Raw genomic sequence first — 26,729 nt, 5'->3', positions numbered from 1 at the left:
TGGGTGAAGGGAGACGTCGGAATGTGTAAGATATGACAAAATAATAATAATTTATAAATTATCAAGAGTTCAAAAAAATGAGGACCTGATAATAGAGGCTTCAGTGGAGAGCAAATGTTTTGAGAATGAATGTACAATGAATGTACAAATGTGCTTTACACAATTGATGTATGTATGGATTGTGATAAGACTTGTATGAGCCCCTAATAAAATGATTTAAAAAAATGAAATTCAAAATAATTTTATTTAGGTACTTCAATGGCTTCAGATAAATATTGAGGTAGTTGCAGATAAAATCAAGGAAAACAGAAAAAAATTAGTATATTTTAGGAAAATACTACACAAACTGAAAAATCATAAACCATACAACAGCAAATACAAATTCAGAAGATTAATATGAAGGTTTCAGAAGTAGGTAATATATTGATGGGACAAAGAAATAGTGTTGATCAGTGGAAGGTCAAATTAATGAGCTTGAAGACAAATCTCTCAATATTAATCTGGTAGAGGCACAATTAGGAAAGAAAAAGTATTCTTTTATGATTGCTTCTGTTATTTAATGGTTCATGCTGTTGCTCTTGTTCTAGTTGTTGGAAATGCTTGTTAAGGTGTTTATTTTACTTTGTTCATGTATGTGTAAATTGCTATACATTGACCTCTGACTTCTGTTATTGCTGTGTATAATGTGTATTGATCTTGTTTATTTCAAGGAATTTCTTAATTTCATCTTTTATTTGATCTATTACCCAGTCATTTTTAAGTATCATGCCCAATGTCCATGCATTTGCTTTATGCTCCTGTTCCTTGTAATTTTTTTATTTCTAATTTTAAAGCACTGTGATCTAAGAAAAAAAAATTATCAAGGGTTCATGGGGAAGGGGGGAGCGGGGAGGAAGGGATAAAAAATGAGGAGCTGATACCAAGGGCTCAAATAGAAAGCAAATGTTTTGAGAATGATGATGGCAGTAAATGTACAAATGTGCTTGACACAATGGATGGATGGATGGATGGATGGATGGATGGATTGTGGTAAGAGTTGTACGAGCCCCCAATAAAATGATTTAAAAAAAACCAAAAACATTACAGGTCCAAGAATTGAAATTCCTGAACATTTCATTGTGCTCTGCAGAACCTGTATATGGATCAAGAGGCAGTTGTGTGAACAGGACAAAGGAATATTGCATGGTTTAAAATGTTAAAAAAGGTGTGCTTCGGGGTTGTATCCTCTCCCACATTCCCTTTCCTACTCTACAGGGAGAAGAAGCAAGGGGAAGCCAACAAGGCAATAGAAAATAGGCAAATAGAAAACAAACTTCTAAAAAATGAACTTAATTCGATCTTCTTCTAATGTGGTTTATATTTTTTATTCCAATCACTGCGCTTTGATTTTTATGCTTCAGACCCTTGTCATTGCGTATCTCTTTTATTTACTTTGGATATGCAAATAGAAATTACACATTGGCCTATCTTTGTCCATTAGCCGATGTAGGTGATAGGTAGCTAATAAGAGCTTTAAAAGTTGTGTTTACTATCCTTTAATTGTTTTTAACCCAAAATGTTATTAATGTGTACATATAGGGATAAAGGTAAATTACTGAGTATCATTTTAATTTTAACATGAGACTCATTTTTTTATAGAAAAATACTACAAATGGAATTTTATTTTTACTTCTTTAATCATATTTCATTCAGGATAAAGACAAACAGAAATACAGCTTTGGTGATTGTTGATTTTATTTCATACACATTTTAATCGATGATTTTGTATTCTAGATTTGCTCTTCCCTGTTTTACATAAAGCAAGTTGCTCAGACCAAAACCTAGGACTTATTCTTGATGTCTATTTCTTTTTTATACTCACCATATGTAATTTGTCAATAATTCTTATATTTTTACTTTACAAATATGTTGTTAATGTGTCCATTTGGCTTTCTCTTCTGTACTGTTCTAATACAACCTATAATTTCTCCTGTGGATTACTGTAGGAGTCTTGTAAGTGGTTTCCTTGCTCTCCTATAGATCCTCTTCTCCAACCGATATTTAGAACAGCTGAAAATTTCCTTGCTTAAACCCTATAATATGATATGCAACCAACCCGTTATTTGAAAACTTGAAGTTAAGAAAGAGAATCAAGTACATTCTATCTTTCCTATATGCTTACCTACCTAATTGGTAGGGGAATGTTTTCCTCTATAAAATATTCTAACTGATAAAGAAGGAATAATGGAATTAAAGGATCCACATTTATATTCCAATAAAAGATTATATTAGATTTAGATAATAATTATCACTATTTCTTAATATCACAAAGAAAGACAACTACATATCAACTGCCTATTGATGGAAATACATAGCTTTATGGAACAGTCTTGTTGAAAGCTTGATTATCTTTTACATCTAACTACTAATTTTTAGGAAATACAGGGAGACAGAGGAGCATGCCAACAGTGAGACTGTAAAGTTACAGTCAGCAAATCCAAACTATGGACAATCCTATAGCATAAGTAAGCATCTTGTTTGTTTTTTTCAACAAATAAATTGCAAGGATAAAGTAAGGAAGGGAAATTTATAAATTATGAGAGTCCCAGGAAAATATCCCCCTTATAATCCGCATGTTTTTTTGAAATGTCGAATTAATATTTGATAGTATCAGTCAACCGTTGTTGAAATTTTGATGTACTGGTAGTAAATTTGATATTGATTATATTTACAAGAATTTTTTAGAGGCTAAATTATGTAAAAATTAAATGATGTTATATCTGAGGGATGAGTTGGGAAATGGACAACGGGCCAGACTGGCTGAGTTGATAATTGTTAAACTGGGTAATGTGTACATGGGTTCATTTTACTTTTTCCCCCCTGTCATATATGTTAAAACTTGTAATTCACTATAACACAAAACAAAACCCCAAACTTTCTATTGTGCTTAGGTCAGAATCCGGTTGTTTTATTTTGGCCTCAGGGTTTTACCTAATCTGACCTCTCGTGTTTGCCCCATCTGTGCCACCCGCACGCTTGCTCGGGGATGCTTCCTTCCTTCCTTGCCTTTGGCACTATTTGTTCATTCCCGCTGTAGGGTTCTGAACTTGGTGTTCTCTCTGTAACCCTCTTTCTCCAGATCTTCAGCTGTCTGTCACCTTTTGGGATTTAAGTCTCAAATATCATCCCAGAAGAGGTGACTCTCACTATCATACTAGTTTATTTTTATCATACTACCTATCATTATTTGACTTTTCTTTTTATATTTGTGTATTGACTGTCTCTGTCCCTTAAACTGTAAACTCCATGGGACTGGTGTTAGATCTTGATTGTCTTGTTCACTGTGAAATTCCTAGCACTTAAAACAAATGCTTGGCAAATGTGTTTGGCACTCAATAAATGTTTGTTGAGTGACTCAATTGAAAATTTGTAATGCTGTTGAATTTTAAGATTATTCATCTTTTAAATATGCAGTATTAACATATATGACTGTTGCTTCGTGAAAGAATTTAAAATACAATTGGCATTTTAATTATTGATATTTTCAAAGGCTTGTGTGTGAGAAATTAGTTCCATAGCAAAGCTTCAGAAAGACTTTTTAAAATCACAATGTGTCAAGTTCCTTTTAGCATTAATTTTAAAATTGTGGATAATTAATGTCAAAACCTGTCTAAAACCTGTTTTTTGCATACAGATAAGTAGGGGTTATACTTTGTGATATGTTTTTATATGTGTTATAAAAATTTGGCAAGCAGTTCTGGACTCTTGTGAATAATAAGGAAACAATTATATCTTCCACTGAGAAGAAACTAAGGAATGCTTTATAGATAAATGTATAAGGAGGTGACAATATAAAATTATGAGACTTTGTTATATAGAGATACATGTATATGAAGAGAGGCAAAATATGATCTTGAGTCTATCCCACCTGAATTTCAAGAACATCTCAAGACAGATTTGCTGCATTGAGCACTAATGACAGCAAACTCGATGAGCTGTGGTATGTCATCAAGAACATCATTCATGAAGAAATCAAAAGGCCATTAGAAAGACAAGAAAGAAAGAAAGAAAAGATCAAAGTGGGTGTCAGAAGAGACTCTGAAACTTGCTCTTAATTTTAGAGTAGCTAAGGCACATGGAAGAAATGATGATGACTAAAGCTGAACAGAAAATTCTGAAGGACAGCCCAAGAAGACAAAGTAAATTATTTTATAATGAAATGTACAAAGACCTAGAGTTAAAAAGCAAAAAAGGAAGAACAAGCTTGGTGTATATTAAACTGAAAGTACTCAAGAAAAATTCAACTTGCAATATGGAAAAGATTTCAAGCGAAAAATATTGAATAATGCAGGAAGCATCCAATGAAGATGGAAAAAATACACAGAGTCACTGTACTGTAAACAAAAAACAAACTACTATACATTCGACCATTGCAGGATGTAGTACAGGACCAAGAACTAATGGTTCTGCAAGGAAGAAATTCAAGCTGCACTGAAAGTATTAGCCAAAAATAAGGCACCAGGAATTGATGGAATACCCATCGACACGTTTCACAAAGCTGACGAAGCTCTTGAAGCAGCATTTCCTTGTGTATGCCAGGACATTTGGAAGAACGCTATCTGGCCAACTGACTAGAAGAGATACGTATTTCTGCCCATTCCCAAGAAAGGCGACCCAACAGAATGCATGAATTATAGAACAATGTCATTATTACCACGTGCAAGTAAAATTTTGCTGTGGATCATCTAACAACATTTGGCAGCAGCCCATTGACAGGTCGCTGCCAGAGGTTCAGGCTGGATTCAGAAAATGACATGAACACAGGATATCATTTCTGATGTCAGATGGATCTCGGCTGAAAGCAGAGAATACCAGAAAGGTGTTTACTTGTTTATTGACTATGCACACATATCAACCGTGTGTGGACTGTCAACACACATTGACTGTGTGGACTGTAACAAAGTATGGATTGCCTTGAGAAAAATGGGCATGCCAGAACACTTAATTGTGCACCTGCAGGATTTGTTCATGGATCAAGAGACAGTTGTGCAAACAGAACAAAGGAATAATGCATTGTTTAAAATCAGGAAATGTGCAATCTTGTTTAAAAAAAGTCAGGAAAGGTGTGCATATTACTACACTTATTCTATCTATGTGAAGCAAAAAATCAGAGAAGCTGCATTATTGAAGAAGAATGAGGTATCAGCATTAGAAGAAGGCTTATTAGCAAACTGGGATATGAAGATGGTATAATCTTGCTTGCTGGAAGGATTGCAGCCTTTCAGTATGGATTAGTCTCGATGTAAAGACTGAAAAAAGCCTCACAACTGGACCAACACGTAACACCATGATAAATGGAAAAAAGATTTAAAAAAAAAATAGATTGAAGTTGTCAAGGATTATCTCTTGCTTGGATCCCAAATCAATGTCATGGGAGCAGCAGTCAGGAGCTCAAACGATGCATTGCATTGGATAAATCTTCTGTACAAGACCTCTTTAAAGTGTTGAGAAGCAAGGAGGTTACTTGTTTTGCTGGATCAGGCAGCAAAAAGAGATTACTTTGAGAACTAAGGTGTGCCTGGTTTAAGTCATAGTATTTTTCAGTTGCCTCATATGCATGTGAAGATTGGACACTGAATAAGGAAGCCTGAGGAAGAACCGATGCATTTGAATTGTGGTGCTGGTAAAGAGTATTGAAAGTACTATGGACTGTTAAAAGGACAAACAAATCTGTCATGGAAAAAGTACAGCCAGAGTGTTCCTCAGACACAACGATGGTGAGACTTCATCTCATCTACTTTGGATATGTTGTTCGGAGAGACCAGTCTCTGGAGAGGACATCATGCTTGGTAAAGTGGAAGGGCAGCAAGAAAGAGGAAGACCCTCAACAGGATGGAAGGACTCAGTGGCTCAAACATAAGAACAGCAGTGTTGTGTTGCATTCTGCTGTACATAGAGCTGGTATGAGTCCAATATGACTCCATAGTACCAAAGAACAACAACATAGAATTTCAAGTCTTATTTAGAAAAGGAAAGTACACATGTATATAGAACAGCTTTTTAGACTAAACTACATGGATTTTTGGTTCTTACAGATTAAAAACTGGACACAATTTATTTAAAAATGAGGGTTGGAGATTCAGCAAGCCTTCACTAAAGGTAATTCTCTAAGGCAAAACTATGTCTGTTGGACTAAGACATGTCAAAAATGCAAATAGAATGCAAATAGAAAACACATGATAATCTTAATTTTCTAATTATTAGGCATCTTCAAAGCAGGAAATTTGAACCAATGTCCAATAATTAAGAAATACTTTAAATAGCAGCTCTTTTCTCAACTGAAGTCAAATTAGAAAATAAAGCATATAGGCAGTTTAGTGTATTAGGCTGCACTCTCTAGAGAAGCAGCAAAACCAGAGCACTTATGATTTTATTTATATGTATATATGTATATATATATGATTATGCTTATACAGTGAAAGGAATATATATATATGGTTATGCTTATACAGTGAAAGGAATATAACAACAAATTACTCCACACAGCAGTACAGAGAACTCAGTCCACCTCACTTTTGTGGGTCAGTTAATTCTGAAGGTCCTTCCAACTCACGCAGCCACTAGACGAAGGACAAGGAAGCAGACAGTAGGAAGATGAGCTGTCTAGGTGTAACAGAAGCCAGTAACAAAGCATGGTGAAAGCAGAGAGTGTGAAACAGGTTGTGGTGGAGTTTCATCATGCAGCAATGAGAGGTGACTTGACTGGAGGTATAGCATATGAAGGTAGCGGCAAGATGAGCAGAGTTGGCCCACAGGCACAGACAAGGCAAAGTTGGGCGGTGTTGCAGCATGGAAAAGTATGGCCCAGCGATGCTGTCCACTGCAGTCCACAGGTTGGCTTGGCCTGGTGGAGCTGAACACTGCACACATGATGAGGCAGGGCAGCTGAATCAGGCAGCATGCTGGTCTGACCACCAGAGAGAAGGAGAAAGGGGCCAGCTTCCAGAGAGTCATTTATCTGTCTTACCTCCAAAGGAGGTCATCAAGCTGCGACATGATTGACAGGCTAGCCTCCACCATACCTTCTTAGTGGTGCCATTTTGGCACAAAAAACCTAACTATTACAAGTAGTGTTAATAAAGTCTTAAGCAAGCAAATCTCATATGGCAAAAGAAAAAAATAGGAAAAGGTTTTAAAATATTTTATTCTGATCCCATTTCTACACAACCCTCCCCTGCCATATCCCCTAGAAATTATTAATCCACTTACTTCGCTATAGATTTACATATTCTGGATTTCATATTCAGAAAAATATAACCAAAAAACCCAAGAACAATAACAAAGTAAAACAGAGAAAAACTTCAATCGAAAAGAAAGTAAAACAAGTTAAAAACTGGAATACATTTAAAATGAGCCCAAAGGGAGGTCAAATGATATGATGTTAAGTTTTAACCTACCTACTTCGGCAATACTCCACTTTCCAGGGCACCCTGCACAATAACAGGACTATTCACATCCTGGTCTAGTGAAACTTTTCTTCCCATTTTATGTGATAAGCATCAGAATGACTAATCTTTCTCTAGCTGAATATATATCAAGAGTATTTATAGAAAAAAGTTTTAATCTCTAGACATGTTGTGTTAGAATTCTCCCTTGCTCTTCACCTCAGTGGCAGTCCTTTCAACAACTTTCCAGGAATGTATCTATTTTGTAAATTATGAAATTTTTCAGTGATATAGTATTATACAGTAATTCCTAAATGAGCTAAAATGGAATCTTTTGGGATAACAGAGTAGAATATAAGTAAATACAGATTTAAATATAATAATTTTAAAAAATTCAACCAAATTTTCCAAAAGTAATATTTTATAAATTACATTTGTTAAATATAATAAATTCCCACTTTTTGCTTTGTCTAAGCTACTCAAAAATTATTAATTTTGTTTCATAATTTTGGTGCTTTTAGACATAAAACACTCGTCCACTTTTTTCTATGAGCATAACTTAACAAATATTTTTCAATTTAACAATCAGATCTGCATAATTCCTTTCTATAAAGTAATTGGAAATAACCTTAGTGATTAACTAATATATAATGTTTTGCAAAAAAGAAGACTAAATTCCAGGGCTTAATTGGCTGGTCTCTGGCTATACAACTAATTAGTGACCAAAAAAGAGTAGAATTTATACACGCTTGTTTCCCAGACTCTTCTGTTTGATGAACAGACATCTGGGTTCTTATCTATTCCCAAATAGACTCATAGTCTTCATTTTTGCTAAATTTCCTGTTTCCAATGATGTTTTTAAAAATCATGATAATTAAATGGTTGAATCAGAAATTTAAATCCAAAAGATGTATTATAAATGCTCATAACTGAAATTATAACTATATATGAAGCCACAGTTTCTCACAGTTGATTTCTTGTTGAAGTTATCTAAATATTTAAAAATTTTAATCATGTTCCAACTTAAAAGATACCATGTTAAAAAAACTATCAGTATTTCAAAAAGATTTTTAAAGTATTTTATTCTCTCTTTTTACTCTTTATAGGTAATTTATTTTGTCAAAGCAATTATGCTACATAATTTTCTGTAAGGTTTGTAGAATAGTACTTATTGATTTAAGCAAAGCAAGAATTTAATGGTGTATTATTGAAAGCTAAAATATTCTTTAATAGCACAAAAATCAAGAAATTCACAGTGAAAATTTCCCAGTGAATCGGACCATTACTTTTATCACAAAAAAACTTTCCAGGAAGGGTACTGTGCAATATAAGAATAAAAGAATACTCAGAAGAAATGTTATAATGAGCAGGAAAAGTAAGAGAAAAATTATGTTTTTGTAAAGAACGATTCTTCTGTGTCTTGTCTACATAAATGCTCTTCTCTTGGTCTGTAGGCTCTGTTTTATTACACCCTGAAAGAATAATGTAATCTTTAATATTCTTATCTGTAAAATAAGAATTATATTGCTTATCCTAAAATGTTGTATCATCATGTTTGTAAAGAGTATCTAGTGCCTAATTTATAATAGGATCTATGTGACAATTAATTTCCTTCTGCAATCCTCACCTGTTACACCATGACTACAACCTTTCCTGCATTCATCAACCCAAATTCACCTGATAGGCTTTAAGGATCAATAGTAGGCCATGACCCTAGCTGGTAAATAACCACTATTAAGTGCTGTTTAGTTGGCTCTGACGCATAGTGATGACCTTTTATGTACAACAGAATGTAATATTGCTTGGTCCTGAGCCATCCCACAGTTTATAAGTATGTTTGAGCTCATTGTTGCCACCGTGACGTGCACCTTTCCTGATGTTACACCGTGCATTATCTCCTTGTTCTTTTCAGATGACTGCCATGTGTTCTGTGTACTGCTTTCGCATGAGCACAATCAAGTGTTCTGGAATTCCCATTCATTGAAATGTTATTCATAATTTTTGCCTATTTCCAAGAAAGGTGAGCCGAGAAAATGTAGAAAGTATTGAAATGCCAATAGTATCATTAATATCACATGTGAGTAAATTTTTGCTCAAGTTAATTTATAAATAGTATCAATGCATAAATAAGATGCCAACATTCAAGTTGTATTCAGAAGATGTGGAATAAGGCGTAGTATTAAGTTAAATGTGGGGGGAGAGGGGCCAGCCCCCACCACTACTACTACCTACCGGTTCAGTAAGCACAATTGTACGGTTGAGATATATAAGTATTATATTAAAGTCATCGAGAGCATGAGAGGTAGAGGAGAGATATTACAATAATGTAGTCAGACACATTACATGGTAGCATTGCTCACCTCAGCCCAGCTTGGTGGTCCACGTGGAGAGAGGGGAAAGGGAAGGAGGGCAAGGGAACAAGGGAGAGAGGACGGGAGAGGAGAGGGGGAAGAAAGGGGAGCCAGAGAGAGAGAGGTCAGAGAGAGAGCTCTATATTGCTGACCCATGCCTATATACCTTTTGGGGGCATGCCAGCCCACTAATTACAGGTAGAGACATATGTCACAGGGAGGGGTTGCACTAGGTTACACAGTAATGAGAAGGGGTGGTCTAGGGACATACACGCAATAGGATGAGGAGGGATTGGAGGTATACATGTGACAAGATGGGTGAATCCTAGATTTAGGATGGCAGCTTAACTTTGACCTGTTCCCTGGGTTTCCATAGTAACCATTATCAGTAGGGTGTAAACCCCTCCTACTGGAACCAAGCTAATGGTCCCAAGCTTTAGAGAGAAATAATCCATTGTCTCCAGCAGCAGGGAGCAGGCCCAGTGCAGTCTGGCAACTGATCGCCCTCAGGGGGGCGCACCTGACCTCCCCCCACAATAAGGGATGTCATTATTGATGTCAGTTGGATCTTGGTTACTCTGCTCCCATGAAGATGGACACCCTCAGATATAGGGTCACTATGAGCAGAGCAACTCCATGTCAGTAGGTTTGAGTTTTTAGATCTCATCAGTTGACCAGCTAGCTGTCTTACAAATCTCTTGACATAGATGCGTGAGCACCGCCAGCATCAAATCCATTTGTTGAAACATCTCAATTAGTATACTGCTAATGTCTGGAGACTTGTTTTTCTCCAATGCTTTCAATGCAGCCTAGACTTCTTCCTTTAATACTATTGATTCTTATTCAAATGCTGCATTCTGAAATAGTTGAATGTCAGCTATTTTTGGTTCAGTGACTCAGTTTACTCTATTATCTTTTGATGCTTCCTGTATTGTCTGTCAGTTTTCATGATTCCACTGGCATGTCACTTTGTGTTAATGTGGTAACTTACATGTTACTGTGATGCTGGAAGTGTTAAACCACTTGTATACTGGGATGCTGCAAGTTATACCACTTGTATTTCAATAGCTTGATAAAATTGGGAGGGGCAACTTGAATCATGGGGTTTATTCGTTGGGTGTTTTTTGAACATTAAACATTAGGCATTATGAAAGAGGTTGTTGTGTAGAAAGTATAGAATGGGCTCTTTTGTCAGCTTGCTTACACTGAAATCAGAGAAAATACGTACATGAAGTTTTTCAGTATGCGAAACCAAGGGTTGAGGATCGTGTAGGGACAGAAAGTAGAATAAAGATTTCTGGGTGGTACATTGAGATTGTGGGGAGGGTGTAAAAGGGAATTGATGTCACAGAGTCCAAGAAGGCAAAGAATGCTTTGCAATGGATTGTGGTAGCAACTATACAATAAGCTTGATGTGATTGAACTATGGAGTGATGATATCTGTATTAGCTCCCAATAAAATGGTTTATAGAAAATTATCGTACAGTTCTAAGAGCTGGAAGACTCTTTCAAACTCTGGAAGTTAATTTAGTTAGGAAATTTAGAATTTGGTAATTTACCTGACAGATTTGCCCATGGGTCTGACACCAGATTAGCTGTTACTTTTAAGTCAGCAATAGAATGACTTGTTTCCTATAGTAATCCAAGCAAAGTATGAATGCTGTTCTGTTTATAAGGAGGGTAAGATTCAGCCTAGCTCGAGTTTGAGAACCACAAAAGCAGGGAAAGGACTTAGTTACAGGTTAGAAGTAGTCCTATGTATATAGCCAGAGTCAGACACAAGGACACTACCTTGAATTCTAATTATGAGTTGAGTAGGAACTAGAAGTGAAGTTGAATGCTTGGTCAGTAATTAAAAGCAGACAGGAAGGAAAGAGAGCATGACTGATTAGCCCAGCTTTCTGTGCAAAGTTCCCATTTCAGTTACTGTACGCCAAGCACTATGTTTTACATTATTGAAAATCATCTAGATCTTGTCCTGTACATTTCTTCTTTGCCAATTCTCTGGTTTTTGGTTACTCTTTTTCTTTGTCCTTAAGGCTTTAATTTTTCTTTATCACTACTTTGGGTCTAGAAGGTTATCTTAGCATGATTTCCCTCCCTGAGTCCACATGATACTCAGAGATCATTTCTATTGATGTTATTTTCTCTTGGCTCATTCACTTTGCATGTAAAACTAGGATGACTAGGATACCGTTCTTTTACTTTGAAGAAGTGTGGTAGTTACATAATCTTGTGTCAACTGGGGACTTGAGAGGATTAAGAGTGAAGGGGTGGAGTCTAGTCTTTTAATCAGGTCATAGCCAATGAAGCCTCTGTGTGGGCATGGCCTTCTCCTGAGAATTCTGGGAATTCCTGCAATCTCCTCCTTGGAGGTGGGAGACAGACTCTTTCTCTCTTGGCTCCCTTCCTTGGAGACTCTCTACTGACAAGGCTGACTCCCTGAGAAACATCCCTGAGGAAAAGCCACGTGGACCTACCCTGATGCAGCCAGAACCCTGGACCTGGAGAAGCCACACGGAGACCCCTGCCAGCACTAAGATGCTTACAGTGCCACTGGATCTACAAGACCTCCTACCCACTGACCTGTAATCTTGCATTCGGCATCATTGCATGTGTTTCGTGAGTCTGAAGAGGACTTTATAGATTAGTGTTGGACATATGGGCTAATACCAGACATATGGACTTGATCTGGATTTGGCTGGGATGTTTTCTCAATGTTCAATTGCACTTGTATATAAATCTCTTCCTTATACACATAAGAGTCTCCCTGGATTTGTTTCTCTAGTCTACCCAGACTAACACAAGAAGCTATGCTGTCCAGGTGGTATTTACACTTGGACTGTGTAGTCTTGATGATGGAAATTGATATCTTGGAGGCTGGCATTGAAGCTAAATGAGAAGACAAGGATGGAACCATTGACCATGCATTCAAAGATCTATTTGCACATGTATTCCAAGTATCCTCTTGAGTGAGATTTAAGGACTGTTGGGTTTTTTTTTAAATTGGTAAATATTTTTTCTTTAATATTTGACTATTTTTTTAAAACCATTTTTTAAAAATCATTTTATTAGGGGCTCATACAACTCTTATCACAATCCATACACACATCAATTGTGTAAAGCGCATTTGTACATTCATTGCCCTCATCATTCTCAAAACATTTTCTCTCCACTTAAATCCCCGGCATTAGGTCCTCATTTGGGTCTCCACTCCGCAGGTTTGGCATTCTTATAATAATATATATAATAATAATAATAATAATAACATATATAATAATAATAATATATATATATCACATTTTTCTTATTGTTGAGAATGTACATAGGAAAGCATACAACTCAACATTTTTATGTGTATAGTTTAGTGGCATTAATGACATTCTTTGAGTTGTACAACCATCCTCACCCTCTTCTTCTGAGTTATTTGGACTGTTTCAGAATAGAAATGACCCTGGAAGAAAGTGACCCATCTTATTTCCCATTTATAGCACCATATTCTTTATGATTGATATCCTTAAATGGTTAAATTGCCCTATCTTCTCAAATAGAAGATGAAAATTTATCTCCTAATCATTCCTTAGAAAAGGAGGAAATGTCTCCTTTTTAATTAAAAGATAATTTGATTGGGGACTCTTACAATTCTTGTTACAATCCATACATTGATTGTATCAGCCATGTTTGTACATATGTTGCCTTCATTAATTTCTAGACATTTACTTTCTGTTGAGCCCTTGATATCAGCTCCTCATTTTTTCCCCCTTCCCTACCCTCATACCCCCTTGGTAGATTATAAATTATTATTATTTTCATCTCTTACACCAACCACTGTCTCCCATCCCCCGTGTTTTCTGTTGTTTCTCCCCCAGGAAAGGGGTGTATGGTTATGTGTCATTCACTGTGATCGGTTCCCCTCTTATCCCTACACTTATGGTATCGCTATTCCCACTCCTGTTCCTGGATTCTGGGTGCCGTGAGCCCCCATCTCTTTTCTATACCTGTGTTCTTTCTCCGGTCTAGTCTGAATTGAGAAGCAGCACTGGGGTCATGATAGTGGGGAGTGAAGAAGCCTCAAGGAACCAGAGAAATATAGTGTGTTTCATCGATGCTTTACTGCACCCTGGTTAACTCGTCCCTTCCCTGTGGCCCAGATTGTTCCATTGTCTACAGATGGGCTTTCGGTCTCTGCTCCAACCCCCCTCATTCTCAACAGTATGTTTTTATTTGTTTGTTTGCTGTTATGTGTCTTCTGATGGGGAAAATGTCTTTTTGTGAGTCCTAACAGTTTTTCATGTTATTGGGTATTTATTTTGAATATAAAATAATATTTTGGAGGACATATTAGCCCAAACTTAACATAGTCAGTGCTAATTTTGAATGCTTTTCTTTAAAACTTGGTTAAAGAGAATGAAAAGTATTTTAACAGAGATACTAATGATCTCTGGTGGCATAATCATTTATTTTTGGATGTTTCCATAAAAGAGCTGTGCTGTCTAGCCAGTGTCAGCATACATGTGTAGTCTGTATGTGGCAGTAGCAACTGGTTTGAGTAGATAGCATGCTGGGTGGTAAAGTGTTCTCGTGGGTTGAGCAGCTGAATGAGTATGAACCATTGTCAGAATCTCAGGTCATGAGTTTCTGAGTAAAGGCTAAAAAAATCCAGACAAAATAACCTAGTGTTCAAGAGGTTCAGTGTCCAGTCTATGCAGATGGACATGGGTAATTTGCAGCTGTTTAGACTAGGTGGTAAATCACCAGGTACAAATTACTTTTTAATGAGAGATTATTTTGACAGAGGATATTATTCAGGTTAAACAGTTACTGCTTGGTAGCTCTTAAGGTTCATTACCATGGGTGTATCATCATTCTTTGAGGGAATCATGAGAGTAGACACATCGTACAAGTGTATGATTTTTATGATGAATGTTTAAGGAAGTGGAAATGGAAATGAAAATTTATGGACATGGTTTTTAGATATTTTAGTATTTCCCTTTTAGTATTTGTTTGATAGAAAAATGTCTACATTATCTCACCATCCACAGATACATTGGGTCACAACAAATCGCTTACAAGCAATTTTCCATGAGGGCCCACCCATGAATGACTTGCTATAGTCAGACCCAGATGATGATGATGAGGCCATTGGGGTGTCTCCTCAAGAAGCTGGTTACACCTTTAGACAATATATTCTGGAGACATTTGAACTTGCCAGTGATCTAATATTGGTATTTAGAGCTCTTAGGCTGGTAATGAAGGAATAAAACTTGTGCCATTACACCAAACATAGCAAAACTTTTCAGTGCTCTAAACCATTATCCTATGGTAACCAAGCTGCAATCATGGACCTTAACGATACTCTGAAATATTCTGTCTTGCAGCTTCACCAAGTGCCTCATGGAAGCAAGCCACATATTATCTGTATCTCATACAACTCCCTGTAGTGGAATTTTAGACCTGGACCGCACTGTCACGAACCATACATTGACCTAATGCTAATGAGAAGAGCAAAGTAGCTCCAGAGTGTCAGAGAACTCATCACAATAAAACAACTTGTTTTCACATGGACCAAAAGGATGCACTATATACAAGTACAAAGTACTTCCGCCTCAAAAACTGTGGCCACTGTAGAATAAAACATTTCATTGCATGCTGAGTTACTGTTGCTTTCTCTGAGAGACTGCAGAATTTAAGATGGAAGCATTAACACCCCATGAATACAACGGAACTCACATTTATCTGCAGCTTCACTCAGCATGACTGTATGAAGGACAGCAGCAAACTGTCGCTGGAACGTAATGAGCATTTTGAAAATGAAGTACCATGGTTCGTCCTCTGCTTGTGAGTTTTGAAATAATTTTGTTTTTCTTTAGGGATATTTTTTAATCGTATGATTTGTCTGCACTCAGTTTATTTCCCTTCTCAATCTCAGCCCCAAGTTGTTCTTTGCTATTGCCAGAACCTGGTGAGTTGTTTTGAGCAGAACTTGGTGTTACTGCACAAGAGCACAACAGTGTTTTAATAATCAACTGTGAACTCAAACCTGAAAAGAAAGAAAGAAAATCCTCAAAGACTGCATCAGAGTTGGATTTCCAAAGACTGTACCTCAAATGCCTCAGATGTGCTCTAACATAAAAAGGCATCTAGCACACACCTTCTCTTAACCGACTCAGATTGGAATTCTTGCTCATAACCTGTACTTCATCCCAGCTCTTCCAACCGTTGTGCCCATTAGTATGGGTTTCGATTTTGCTATTTATGTCCCCCTTCATTTGATACACATCTGACTTACTAGATGTAAGTATACTGCTAACTTCTCTGTGATACTGCCTCTCTAGCCACAGGACATCTCCGCCGCCTTGGTAACTCCATTTCTCTACTGACTCTGTACGTCCTACCAGGTCTTATTAATCTGGAGCCTGAGAGGGAGTTAAGAAGGTTTTGTTGGTATTGTTGTTGTTTAACTATGGAGTTTAAATTCAAGGTTCTACACTTGTATGGGCCTCTCTGAGCTGCTGGAAGTTGTACAGTGCTCTAAGTGGCGGAAGGGAGGTTTTAGCTCCGAAGCATTTCTGTGTAACTATTGTTTTGTTGATGAGCTCTCAGGGAAAAGAATCTGAGTCCTCAAGGCTCCAGCAGTTCATAGTTTTGGTTCCATTGTTGACAAATATTTACTTTTGTACCTAATTTTGTATTCATAATTTTGTACTCTTATTCTTAAAGAGAGCTGCCCAAATTGTGTACACTTCAGGCCTCACAAAACATGGAACTGCCTTTGGGTTTTACTAAATAAGATTCTGGATCTTGCAAGTACCTATTTTTCTACATTTTGTAAAATGTAATTTATATGAGAAAACAAACATTAGTAGAATCTGAAGAATCCTCAAATCTTTATGAAATAAATGCATTTGGTGCCTCTTTTTAAAGCGTACTGGTACATCCTGCCAGCCAATGTATTTCAATGTTATTCAAATAAACAAACCTTTATATGAGGTCTGTGTCTGATGAAGGTGTTGGACCAGCTTCTTTTTTCAAATAGCTTAAATTCAATTTTAAAGTTTTGGTGTTTTTTTAATTAGTTGCCTCAGCAGCAAGGCCATCCTCTTCCCAGCGTTCATAGATGGTTCATCGGTAATGGCCGTGGTGTTCGGTGTCATAGAGTTGGTTCTGACTCATAGCCTCCCCGTGGACAAGAGAAGGAACTACTACCTAGCCCAGTCCCATCCTCAAATGCTGTGATTCTTAAGCCTGTTGTTGCAGTCACTGTGAACCTATCTTGTTTGAGAGTCTTCTTATTTTTCACTCACTCTCTTCTTTGTCAAGCTTGATGCTTTCCTGCAGGGTGCAGGTTCCCCTGGTAACATATCCAGAGTACGTGAGAAGATTCTTTACTATCCATACTGGTAAGGAACATTCTGATTGACCCTCTAATATGATTGATATGTTCAGTCTCAGGACATTTCATAACACATATTCAATCATTTTAATTCAAAATCATAATTCAGAGTCAGCAATTCTTTGGTCTTCCTTTTTCTTTTTTTTAATCATTTTATTGGGAGCTCATACAACTCTTTTTTTGTTGTTACTTTTTTTTCTTCTAATCATTGTATTAGGGGCTCATACAACTCTTATCACAATCCATACATACTTTCCATTGCCTATGAGGTGACTGAAAACCCCATGGCTTGGTTTAAGCACAGTTTATTTTTCAGGGTACCCTTTTTGGTTTTGAATGTTTAAAGAGTTCTTTTGCATCAGCTTTCCCACTCTGATACATTGCTTGATTTCTTGACTGCTGCCTTCATGGACGCTGATGGTGGGTCCAAATAAAAGGAAATCCTTAGCAGCTTCAGTCTCTTCTGCCTTCATCTTGATGTTGCTTATTGATATGGTCATTATTTTGCTTGTCTTGACGGTGAGTGTAATCCATATTAAAGGCTGTTGTTTTCAAGTCCTCTTGTCAGTAAGCAAAGTTGCGCCATCTATATATCGCAGGTTGCTGCCGAGTCTTCCTCCAAATCTGATGCCACATTCCTGTAGTCCGTCTTCTTGGATTATTTGCCAAACATGCAGATTGAATAAGTAGGGTTAAGGATACAACCCTGTTCCATGCACGAGAAGCTACTCTCCCCCACCCCCCACCCAGGAAAAAAAACAAAAACAGACTTTTTGATTATATATATGTATATTTATAAAACAAACCTATCACCTTCAAAATACTCTCCCTTACACTTAATACATTAGTCAAATCTGTGATTCCATTCTTGGAAACATTTTTCAAACTCATCTGTTTGGATGGCTGACAGCACCTCCCTTGTTTTTTTTAATTACCTCTTCTATATCATCAAATTGCTGTCCTTTCACATCCCTCTTCATTCACGGAAACAAAAAGATGTAGCACGAGCGAGGTCAGGTGAGTTAAGGTACATGGGGCAAGAGAGGAATGGTATTTTCTTGCCAAAAACTGGCGCACTGAGATGGCTGCGTGAGAAAGTGCATTGTAGTGGTGGCAAAACCAGTCCCCTGTCTACCACAAACCAGTCTTTTTTGTTGCACACTGTTACACAATCTTTTCAGAACTTCAAAATAGAAAGCTCGATCAACAGTCTGATCTGGTAGAATGAACTCCAAATGCACTACAAGTTGACATTATCATCTGTTTGGGAAGTTGACTGATGTCCAGAACAAGGTTTCTCATCAATCAACATTTCACATTTTTTGAAATGAGAAAATCACCCGTACACTTGAATTTTTCCCATATCACTGTCCTTGTAAGCTTTGTTCAACATCACAACAGTTTCTGCAGCATTTTTCCAGAGCAATAAAAATTTTACAGCAGCACACTGTTCTTTTAAATCAGCCATCACAAAAAATTAGATTTGAGTGAAACGGCTTTTATGAAAAAATTCACTGTGATGAGAGAACTTTCCCAAGTGATGCCACTGGGTGCACTAACTCAGAGCGAGTTGGTTAATGTTCACCTAACAGGGAAAAATGCATATTATGAAAGCTCCACCCAGCGGAGCTTTTTTCCATTTTTTTGGGAGGTACCCCTTCATACATATTCCATATAAGCACAATGAAGTATTCTGGAATTTGCATTCTTTATAATGTTATCCACAATTGACTATGGTCCGCATGGTTGAATGACTTTGTGTATTCAATACAACACAAGTGAATACCATTTCAAAAATTATCTTGAACAAAATTGTAATTGATTTTGATACTAGTGTTATTTTTTATAATTTATTTATTTGGTTGGATCATCTTCTTTGGAATGGACACAGATAAGGATTTCTCCCAGTCTGTTGGCCAGGTAACTCTCTTCCAAATTTTTTGGTATAGATGAGTGAGCATTTTTTGTGTTGCATTCCTTTGGTAAACAATTGATTAATTCCTGTAGCTTTGCTTTTGGGCACTGCCTTCAGTGTAACTTTGACTTATTCCTTCAGTATCATTGGTTCTAGATTGTATTTTATTCCCCCTGAAGTAGTCAAAAGTTGACCAGTTCTTTTTAGTACAGTGGCTTTAAGCATTCTTTCCATCTTCTTTTGTTGTTTTCTGTGTTATTCAATATTTTGCCCATAGAACCCTTCAATATTGCAAGACTTGATTTTTTTTCTCCTTTTGGTGTTTCAGCAAATTCTTCCCTCTTGGTTTTCCCTCCAAATACTTTCATAGTGCACTATAATACTTTATCTTCTCAAGTGGCCTTTTGAAATCTTCTGTTCCACTCATTTACTTCATCATTTCTTCCATTTGCATTCAAGAGCAAGGTTGAGAGCCTCTTCTAACATCCACTTTGGCCTTTTCTTTCCTATCTTTTTAAAGGATTTTTATCTTCTTCATATGTGCTATTTTTAATGTCATCCCACAACTTACCTGATCTTTAGCCATTAGTATTCAGTGTGTCAAATATATTATTCAGATGGTCTCTAAATTCAAGAGGGATATCCCCAAGGCCATAATTTAACTCATGTGGACTTGTTTTAATTTTCTTCAGCTTCAACTTACACTTACACATGAGCAATTGATGGTCTGTTTCACAGTCAGCCCATGGCCTTGTTCTGGCTGATGATACTGGGTACTCTACCAACTCTTTCTACAGGTGTACTTAATTTGATTCTTTCTTATTCCATCTGATGAGTCCACATCTTCAACATTATATCTGTCACCAAGGCTGTATTTTTACAACCATCGATCTTTCTTTATTTCCAACTTACGCATTCCACTTACCAGTAATTATTGTACATCTTGAGTGCAAGCTTGATCAATTCCAGACTGTAGAAGTTGGTAAAATCTTCCATTTCTTTATATTTGGCAGTAGTAGTTGGTGCATAAATTTGAATGATAGTCATATTATCAATTGGTCTTCTTTTGTAGGCATATAGATGTTATTCTGTCATTTACAGTGTTATATCAAAAGAGCTCTTAAAACATTTTTGACAATGAATATGACACCATTCCTCTTCAATTTGTCATTGCCAGAGTAATAGGCCATTTGATTATCTAATTTCAAATGACCCATACCAGTCCATTTCAGTTCATTGATGCCCTGGATATTGATATTCAAGTATTTGTTTAATTTTTGATGACTTGTAATTTTCATCAATTCACGTTTTATGCATCCATGTTCCAATTAATAATAGATGTTTGCATCTGCTTCACCTCATTTTGAGTTTTGCCACATGAACAAATAAATGAAGCTCCAGACACTCTTGCTTTGTCAGTGTCATTAAGGTGAACGCTACTTCGAGGAGGCGGCTTTTCTCCAGTTGTGTTTTGAGTGCCTTCTAGCCTGAGGGACTCACCTTCTAGAACAATACCAGATACTGTTTAGTTGCTGTTCATAATTATTTCACTGGGCAATACGTTTTAGAGTTGGATTCTCAAATCTTCTTCCTAGTCTGCCATAGTCTGGAAACACCACGGAGACTTGTCCATCTTGGGTGAGCCTGCTGAGAAATATTGGTGACATTGTTTCCAGCATCACAGTAATATGTAAGCCATCACACTGTGACAACCTGACAGGTCATAGATGATGTGTCTTACGGGTAGCTCTTTTTCTCACCCAGAACTCTGGACTGAGAATTAACTAATTTATGTTAATAATTTTTTATATCTCTTAAGATATATATCTGCAAGAAATGTCCATATTTGAAACCTTATCCATTTTTAATGGGAATGTGAAAAAGAACTTGGCGGTTCCTAGAAAAGCTAGAGATAGAACCACCAAATGATCCAGCCTTTCCACTTCCAGGTATATAGACTTTAAAGACTTGAACGCAGAGACTCACACAGATACTGTGCATCAGTGTTCACTGTAGCGGAGCCCTGATGGTACGAGTGGTTCATCATTTGGCTCCTAATGGAAAGATCACTGGTTCAAACTTGCCAGTTATTCCACTGAAGAACGATGTTTCAGTTTGCTTTTATAAAGACTTACCAGTCAAGGAAACCTATCAGGCTGTACTATTCTGACCTATTAGGTTGATATGAGTCAGAATTGATTCAGCTAGAACAGATTTGTTCATTGCAGTGGTATTCAGAATAGTCAAAATATAGATCCAACCTAGATGCCCGTCAACTGATGAGTGGAAAAACAAAATATGGTACATTCATGCAACTACTTGTTCACCATGGGCATCCCAGTAAGCAAGTGGAATTTGAAGACATGCTGATTGAAATAAGTCAATCAAAATTAGAAAAATATTTAATGCTATCAGTTGTGTATAACAAAGCAAGGTTAGATAAATACATAGATATCAATATTTATTAGTGGAAGGGACAGGGAAAGGTGGGGGGTTGTTTATGAAGTACTGACTTTCTGTTTATGATGATAGGAAAATTGCATTGATTAAGGGAAATATTGACTTGACAACAAGTATGTGATAAAGTTACAATCATCACCACCATACATTTACACATAGAGTAGCTGCTTTCACTGGCTGTTGTTGTTGTTAGGGGCCATTAAGTTGGTTCTAACTTACAGCAACCCTATGCACTACAGAACAAAACACTGCCCAGTCTTGAGATATCCTCACAATTGTTCTTATACTTGAACCCATTATTGCAGGCACTGTGTCAGTTCATCTCATTGAGGTCTTTCCTCTTTCTGCGGCCCCTCTCCTTTACCTAGCCTAATGTCCTTCTCCAGGGACTGGTCTCTCCTGACAACATATCCAAAGTATACAAGTCTCACCATCCTTGCCTCTAAGGAAAACTCTGGCCATTCTACCAAGACATACTTGTTTGTCCTTTTAGCAGTGCAAGGTTACTTTCAATATTCTTCACAAGCACTACAATTCAAGTGCATCAATTCTTTGGTCTTTCTTATTCATTGTCTAACTTTCACATATGTATGAGGTTATTGAAAATACAATGGCTAGGGTCAGGAATATCTTAGTCCTCAGAGTAACCTCCATGCTTTTCAACACTCTAAAGAGGTCTTATGCAGTAGATTTACCCAATGCTACTTGTATTTTGATCTCTTGACTGCTGCTTCCATGAGCATTGATTGTGCATTCAAGCAAGACAAAATCCTTGACAATGCCCACCTTTCTCCATTTATCATAAGATAATCTCCAGTTGTGAGGCTGTTGGTCTTCTTTAAATTGAGTTGCAAACCATACTGAAGGCTGCAATCCATGATTTCCATCAGCAAGTACTTTAATTTCTCCTTAATTTCAGCAAGCAAGCTTCTATCATCTGCTTATTGAAGGTTGTTAGTAAACCTTCCACCAATTCTGATGCCACATTCTTATTATTCATATAATACAGCATCTCTGATTATTTGCTCAGCATACACAGTGAATAAGTATGATGAGATGACACAAGACACAACCCTGACACACCGCTTTCCTGATTTTAAGCCATGCAGTTTGCCCTTGATCCATGTATAGGTTCCACATAAGCACAACTAAGTGTTCTGGCATTCCCATTCTTCTCCAGGCTATTTATAGTTTATCAAATGCTTTGGCATAGTCAATAAAACACAAGTAAACATCTATGCTTCCAGCCAATATCTATCTAATTTTAGCAAATATCCCTTGTTTCTTATCCACTTCTGAATCTGGCCTGAACCTCTGACAAGCTCCCTGTCTAGTATTACTGCAACCATTATTGGATGAGCTTCAGCAAAATTTTGCTTGCATGTGATATTAATGATGTCCTATATTTTGAGCATTCTGTACAAAAATTGATCTCTGCCAGTCAGTTGGCTGGGTATATACAACCAAACATCTCATAGGTTGGTTTGGAAGTTTAGGGTTATGGTTTTTGGAACAGCCCAGTTCATTGGCCTGATGATGTTCAGTGCTTGTGTTCATTACTGTACATAGTGCCCAGATTCTTGAAAGTTGCAAGCAGCCATCCAAGGTTGAGAAATTGGTCTCTTTTTGCCTGGAAGTAGCGTCAGGAAAAAGTGGAGGAAATGAAATGTGTGGCTGATTGCCTCCATGAACAACTGCCTCCTTTGCCAGGAGACCGGAAGTAGTGGGTGCTGTCCTGTCATTATTGAGTATTTTGTTGAACAATTCTATCAAAGAATCCTGCTCCAAAGGGGGAAATTGTAAAACAGAATTTCATATTCTTAGGGGATCTAGACTTCCTGGAGACATGGAGGGTAGTGGATAAACTCCTGGAACTACTGCACTAAAATAATCTTTAAACTTTAAACCAAATGTATTCCCTGAAGCCTTGTTTAAGAAACTATAGTTTAACATAACTAGTAAAGAATGTCGGTATTGAGCATTGTGCTCTCTCTTGGTGAGATCAAACTGACAACAGCAACTTGAAAGATTAGTAAATTTTTGTTACTGATGGAGGAACAACTCAAAAAGGACAGCTACACACTCAAAGAATGTAGCTTATGTCAGGGAATTGTGCACATAGAAATTGTTGCCTTGGTGTATATGTTTTGCTGTATATATTTTCAACAACAACAAAAATTAAAAAATTAAAAAATATTTTCAACAACAACAAGAACAACAACAAAATTAATTGTTGTTTGCCAATCGTGTTTGCAAAATACAAACCAGTTGTTATCAAGGTGACTGTGTCCCATGGCAAACCATGTATATGTCAGATAGAATTGTGCTCCATAGTTTTCAATGGCTGATTTTTGGGGGGAATTAGTTGGCCAGCATATCTTATGAGGTACTTTCAGGTGGCCTTGGACCTCCAGTTTATGGGTAAGCAGCTTATGTAGCTTATCCACCATTTGTACCAGCTTGGGGCTCTTTTGAGAAGAATAAATTTGTAAAAGACAATCATGTAATTTCAGGTACTGATAAGTGTTTTGAAGAATGAGGAAAAAAGTCAAAGAAGGATTAAGACTGGTTTGAGAAAGTCTATCATATATACTTGTGTATAAGCTGAGGTTTTCAGCACATTTTTTATGCAGTTTTTGTGGTAAAATTAGGTGCCTTGGCTTATATGCAGGCCAGCTTATACTCTAGTATATACAGTATGTTAGAAAGGCCAATTAATTTTTTTGCTGTCCCTTGAATGTGCCAACCATCTCTCCATCTTAGGATCTTTGCATTTATTATTGCTCATACCTAGAATGCTTTTCTTGAAGGGACACCTGCATCAGTGTTTTCTCACTTCATTCAAGTCTTTACCCTCTTTCCATCACTCCCCGGTCCATCACCCTGCTCTACAAGTAGTCTTCACTGGCTGTGAGATGGAAATATATTTTGAGAAATAATTTGCTATCTGAATTCTCACTACTTGCTATTTGAAATTTGGGAATGAAAGAGTTCTGGAAGGCATGCATCTCTTGCTGTTTGATCTACATGTTTAAATCTGGGACCCAAACTTTTTGTATGGAAAGAGGCCATTGTAGTTTTCTTCACAGTACTTGTTACACTCTGGTTTGATTGTCTCTCTGCCTGCTTGTCTCTTCCTCTAAAATGTAAGCTCCAAGGTGCCTGGGACTGTTTTGCTCACTGCTGTGTCTCCACCACCTAGAATAGTGCCTCCCATTGAAAGGATTCTCACTAGTATGTGTTGAATAAATGTTAATATAGGAATGAATCTATTTGACCCAATTCATGGAAACTTTATTTTAAAGACATAGGATTGTATCAGGAAAAAATGTATTACATATTATTATATTTCAAGGAGCTGGTCATGGAATTAAATACACAGTATGGTTTCCACTTAGACTGAAAAACAAAAACAAGACTCTCCGAGTGTTTATTTATCCCATGAAAGGTAATTTGTGGAGTATTTGCCATGTACCTTACTGGGCCAGGTGTTCGGTCCTGGAACACCTGGATAGGGAAGACACATCATGAAGTCACTGTAAATGAGTGCGTTAATCTCTAGCACGTTCATCCATTTTCAGTTTTCAAAGGCACTAAGCCTCTTTCTTTAGCACAGTTTATTTCACAGCCACCTTGGTGCTTGTGCTTGTGGTCTCATGACCCCGACAGTCATACATTTTGGGGGGCACTATCCATTAGTACTTGTCTCCCTCTGTAGAATTAGTTCTGTGAGCGTAATGATATCAACCATGATATCACTTAATTTTCAATACCTAGCACAATGTTCAGTATATAAGTAGGTATACAAGAAATACTTAAGTGACTGCACGAATGAGTGATAATGTAGGGGAAGTACCTAAGAGGAACACCATGCTTAATCTAATGGGATTTAGGGGCAGTGTCCTGAGGAAGTGAGTTTCCTGAGTAGCACAAATGGCTAACACACTTGGTGCCTGACTGCTGGGAGAGAAAGGTTAGAATTTCAAGTCCACGCAGAAGCACCTCAGAAGAAAAGTATGTTGATCTGTTTATGAAAAATCAGCCACCGTTCCGACCCACATAAGGTTGTCATAAATTAGCATCCACTCCAGGGCAACAGTCATGGTTCTGAGGAAATGAAATTTAAGCTGTTCTCCGAAGAATGAGGAGGAGTTAGCCAGTGAAGAACAGCAGGTCAAATGATATGGAGCTTAAGCTCAGGCTTTATCCTAAAAGCAAAAGAAAAGTTTTCTTTGCCCCAGACATGGGGAAAAATCAGACACTATTTTTAAATTACTGATTTTTCACTGGTATTATGAACAGACTGCTCAGGCAGTACTGGAGCAGAGAGATTGTTTGGGAGGCTTAGTATCAAACCTCATTCCATTTGGTTTCTTGCATGCTGGGAAAGAGGCAACAGGATTCATTTCAGGGAATTTTAGAACACAAGGACTGAGTAGGCTCAAGGATGAAGGAAAGGGAAAAGCAAGGTATGATCTCAAGCTTCCTGAGTCCGTGCACCAAAATCAGAATCTCAGATGGAAGAATGATATGAGGAGAAATACATGAAATGTTTAATTGATTTTCAATATATATTAGGATTTACCATTAGAAACACTGTGGCTCAAAATCAAAGGGGCAAGAACCTCAGATCATCTCAGGTTCAATGTGTATTCAGTGAAAGCAAAGAAAGGGTTCTTCATATAAGTAGTTTGCTAAATCATGCAGCACTACAGTGTGGGTGACATTGGACATTTGGGTGTATCATTCAAAGAAGGCTGCTGGAAGCAGGTCTTTTTCATTCATACATTGTTAGTTCCTGGACTCAAATGATGCCTGAAATGATAACTATTCTTTAGTTTTGTTGCTAACATTTTTATTTCCTTTTTCATTTCCTGCAGCTATTCTACAATGATGCTATTTGTGTTATTGGTTTGCAGGTTGATTGGGGTCAGCTGGACTATTTAGTTGTTGATATGCCACCTGGAACTGGAGATGTGCAATTATCAGTCTCACAGAATATTCCCATTTCAGGTAAGTCTTAAAAGTTAAAAGTAATTTGTGCTTTCAATGATATTTGTCTATTGACATGCAGAAAAATAAATGCTGTGAGGGGAAAAATTTTTTTTAAACATTTTATTAAGGGCTCATACAACTGTTATCGCAATCCATACACACATCAATTGTGTAAAGCGCATTTGTACTTC

The 26,729-nt window shown here is 37.1% G+C and overlaps 1 protein-coding gene and 1 pseudogene across 3 annotated transcripts in view; both read left to right on the top strand.

Moving 5' to 3' along the window:
- Positions 1-26,729, top strand: part of NUBPL (nucleotide binding protein like) — a 237,614-nt gene that overhangs the window by 153,975 nt on the left and 56,910 nt on the right. For 2 of the 3 annotated variants that reach the window (XM_045288231.1, XM_045288232.1), the window contains exon 7: positions 26,463-26,556. In XM_045288231.1, coding sequence (XP_045144166.1) covers positions 26,463-26,556 — 94 coding nt within the window. Of the gene's footprint in view, positions 1-15,597; positions 15,614-26,462; positions 26,557-26,729 lie in introns of those variants that run through there. The other variant, XM_045288233.1, reaches the window with a different exon arrangement.
- LOC115868717 lies at positions 14,334-15,036 on the top strand (annotated as a pseudogene).

The sequence above is a fragment of the Echinops telfairi genome, unplaced genomic scaffold (assembly GCF_000313985.2).
Source record: "Echinops telfairi isolate 266 unplaced genomic scaffold, ASM31398v2 ScPeMD7_18;HRSCAF=68, whole genome shotgun sequence".
Taxonomy (NCBI): Eukaryota; Metazoa; Chordata; class Mammalia; order Afrosoricida; family Tenrecidae; genus Echinops; species Echinops telfairi.
Note: the sequence above shows the minus strand (reverse complement) of the source record. Positions and strands in the feature narration are given on the sequence as shown.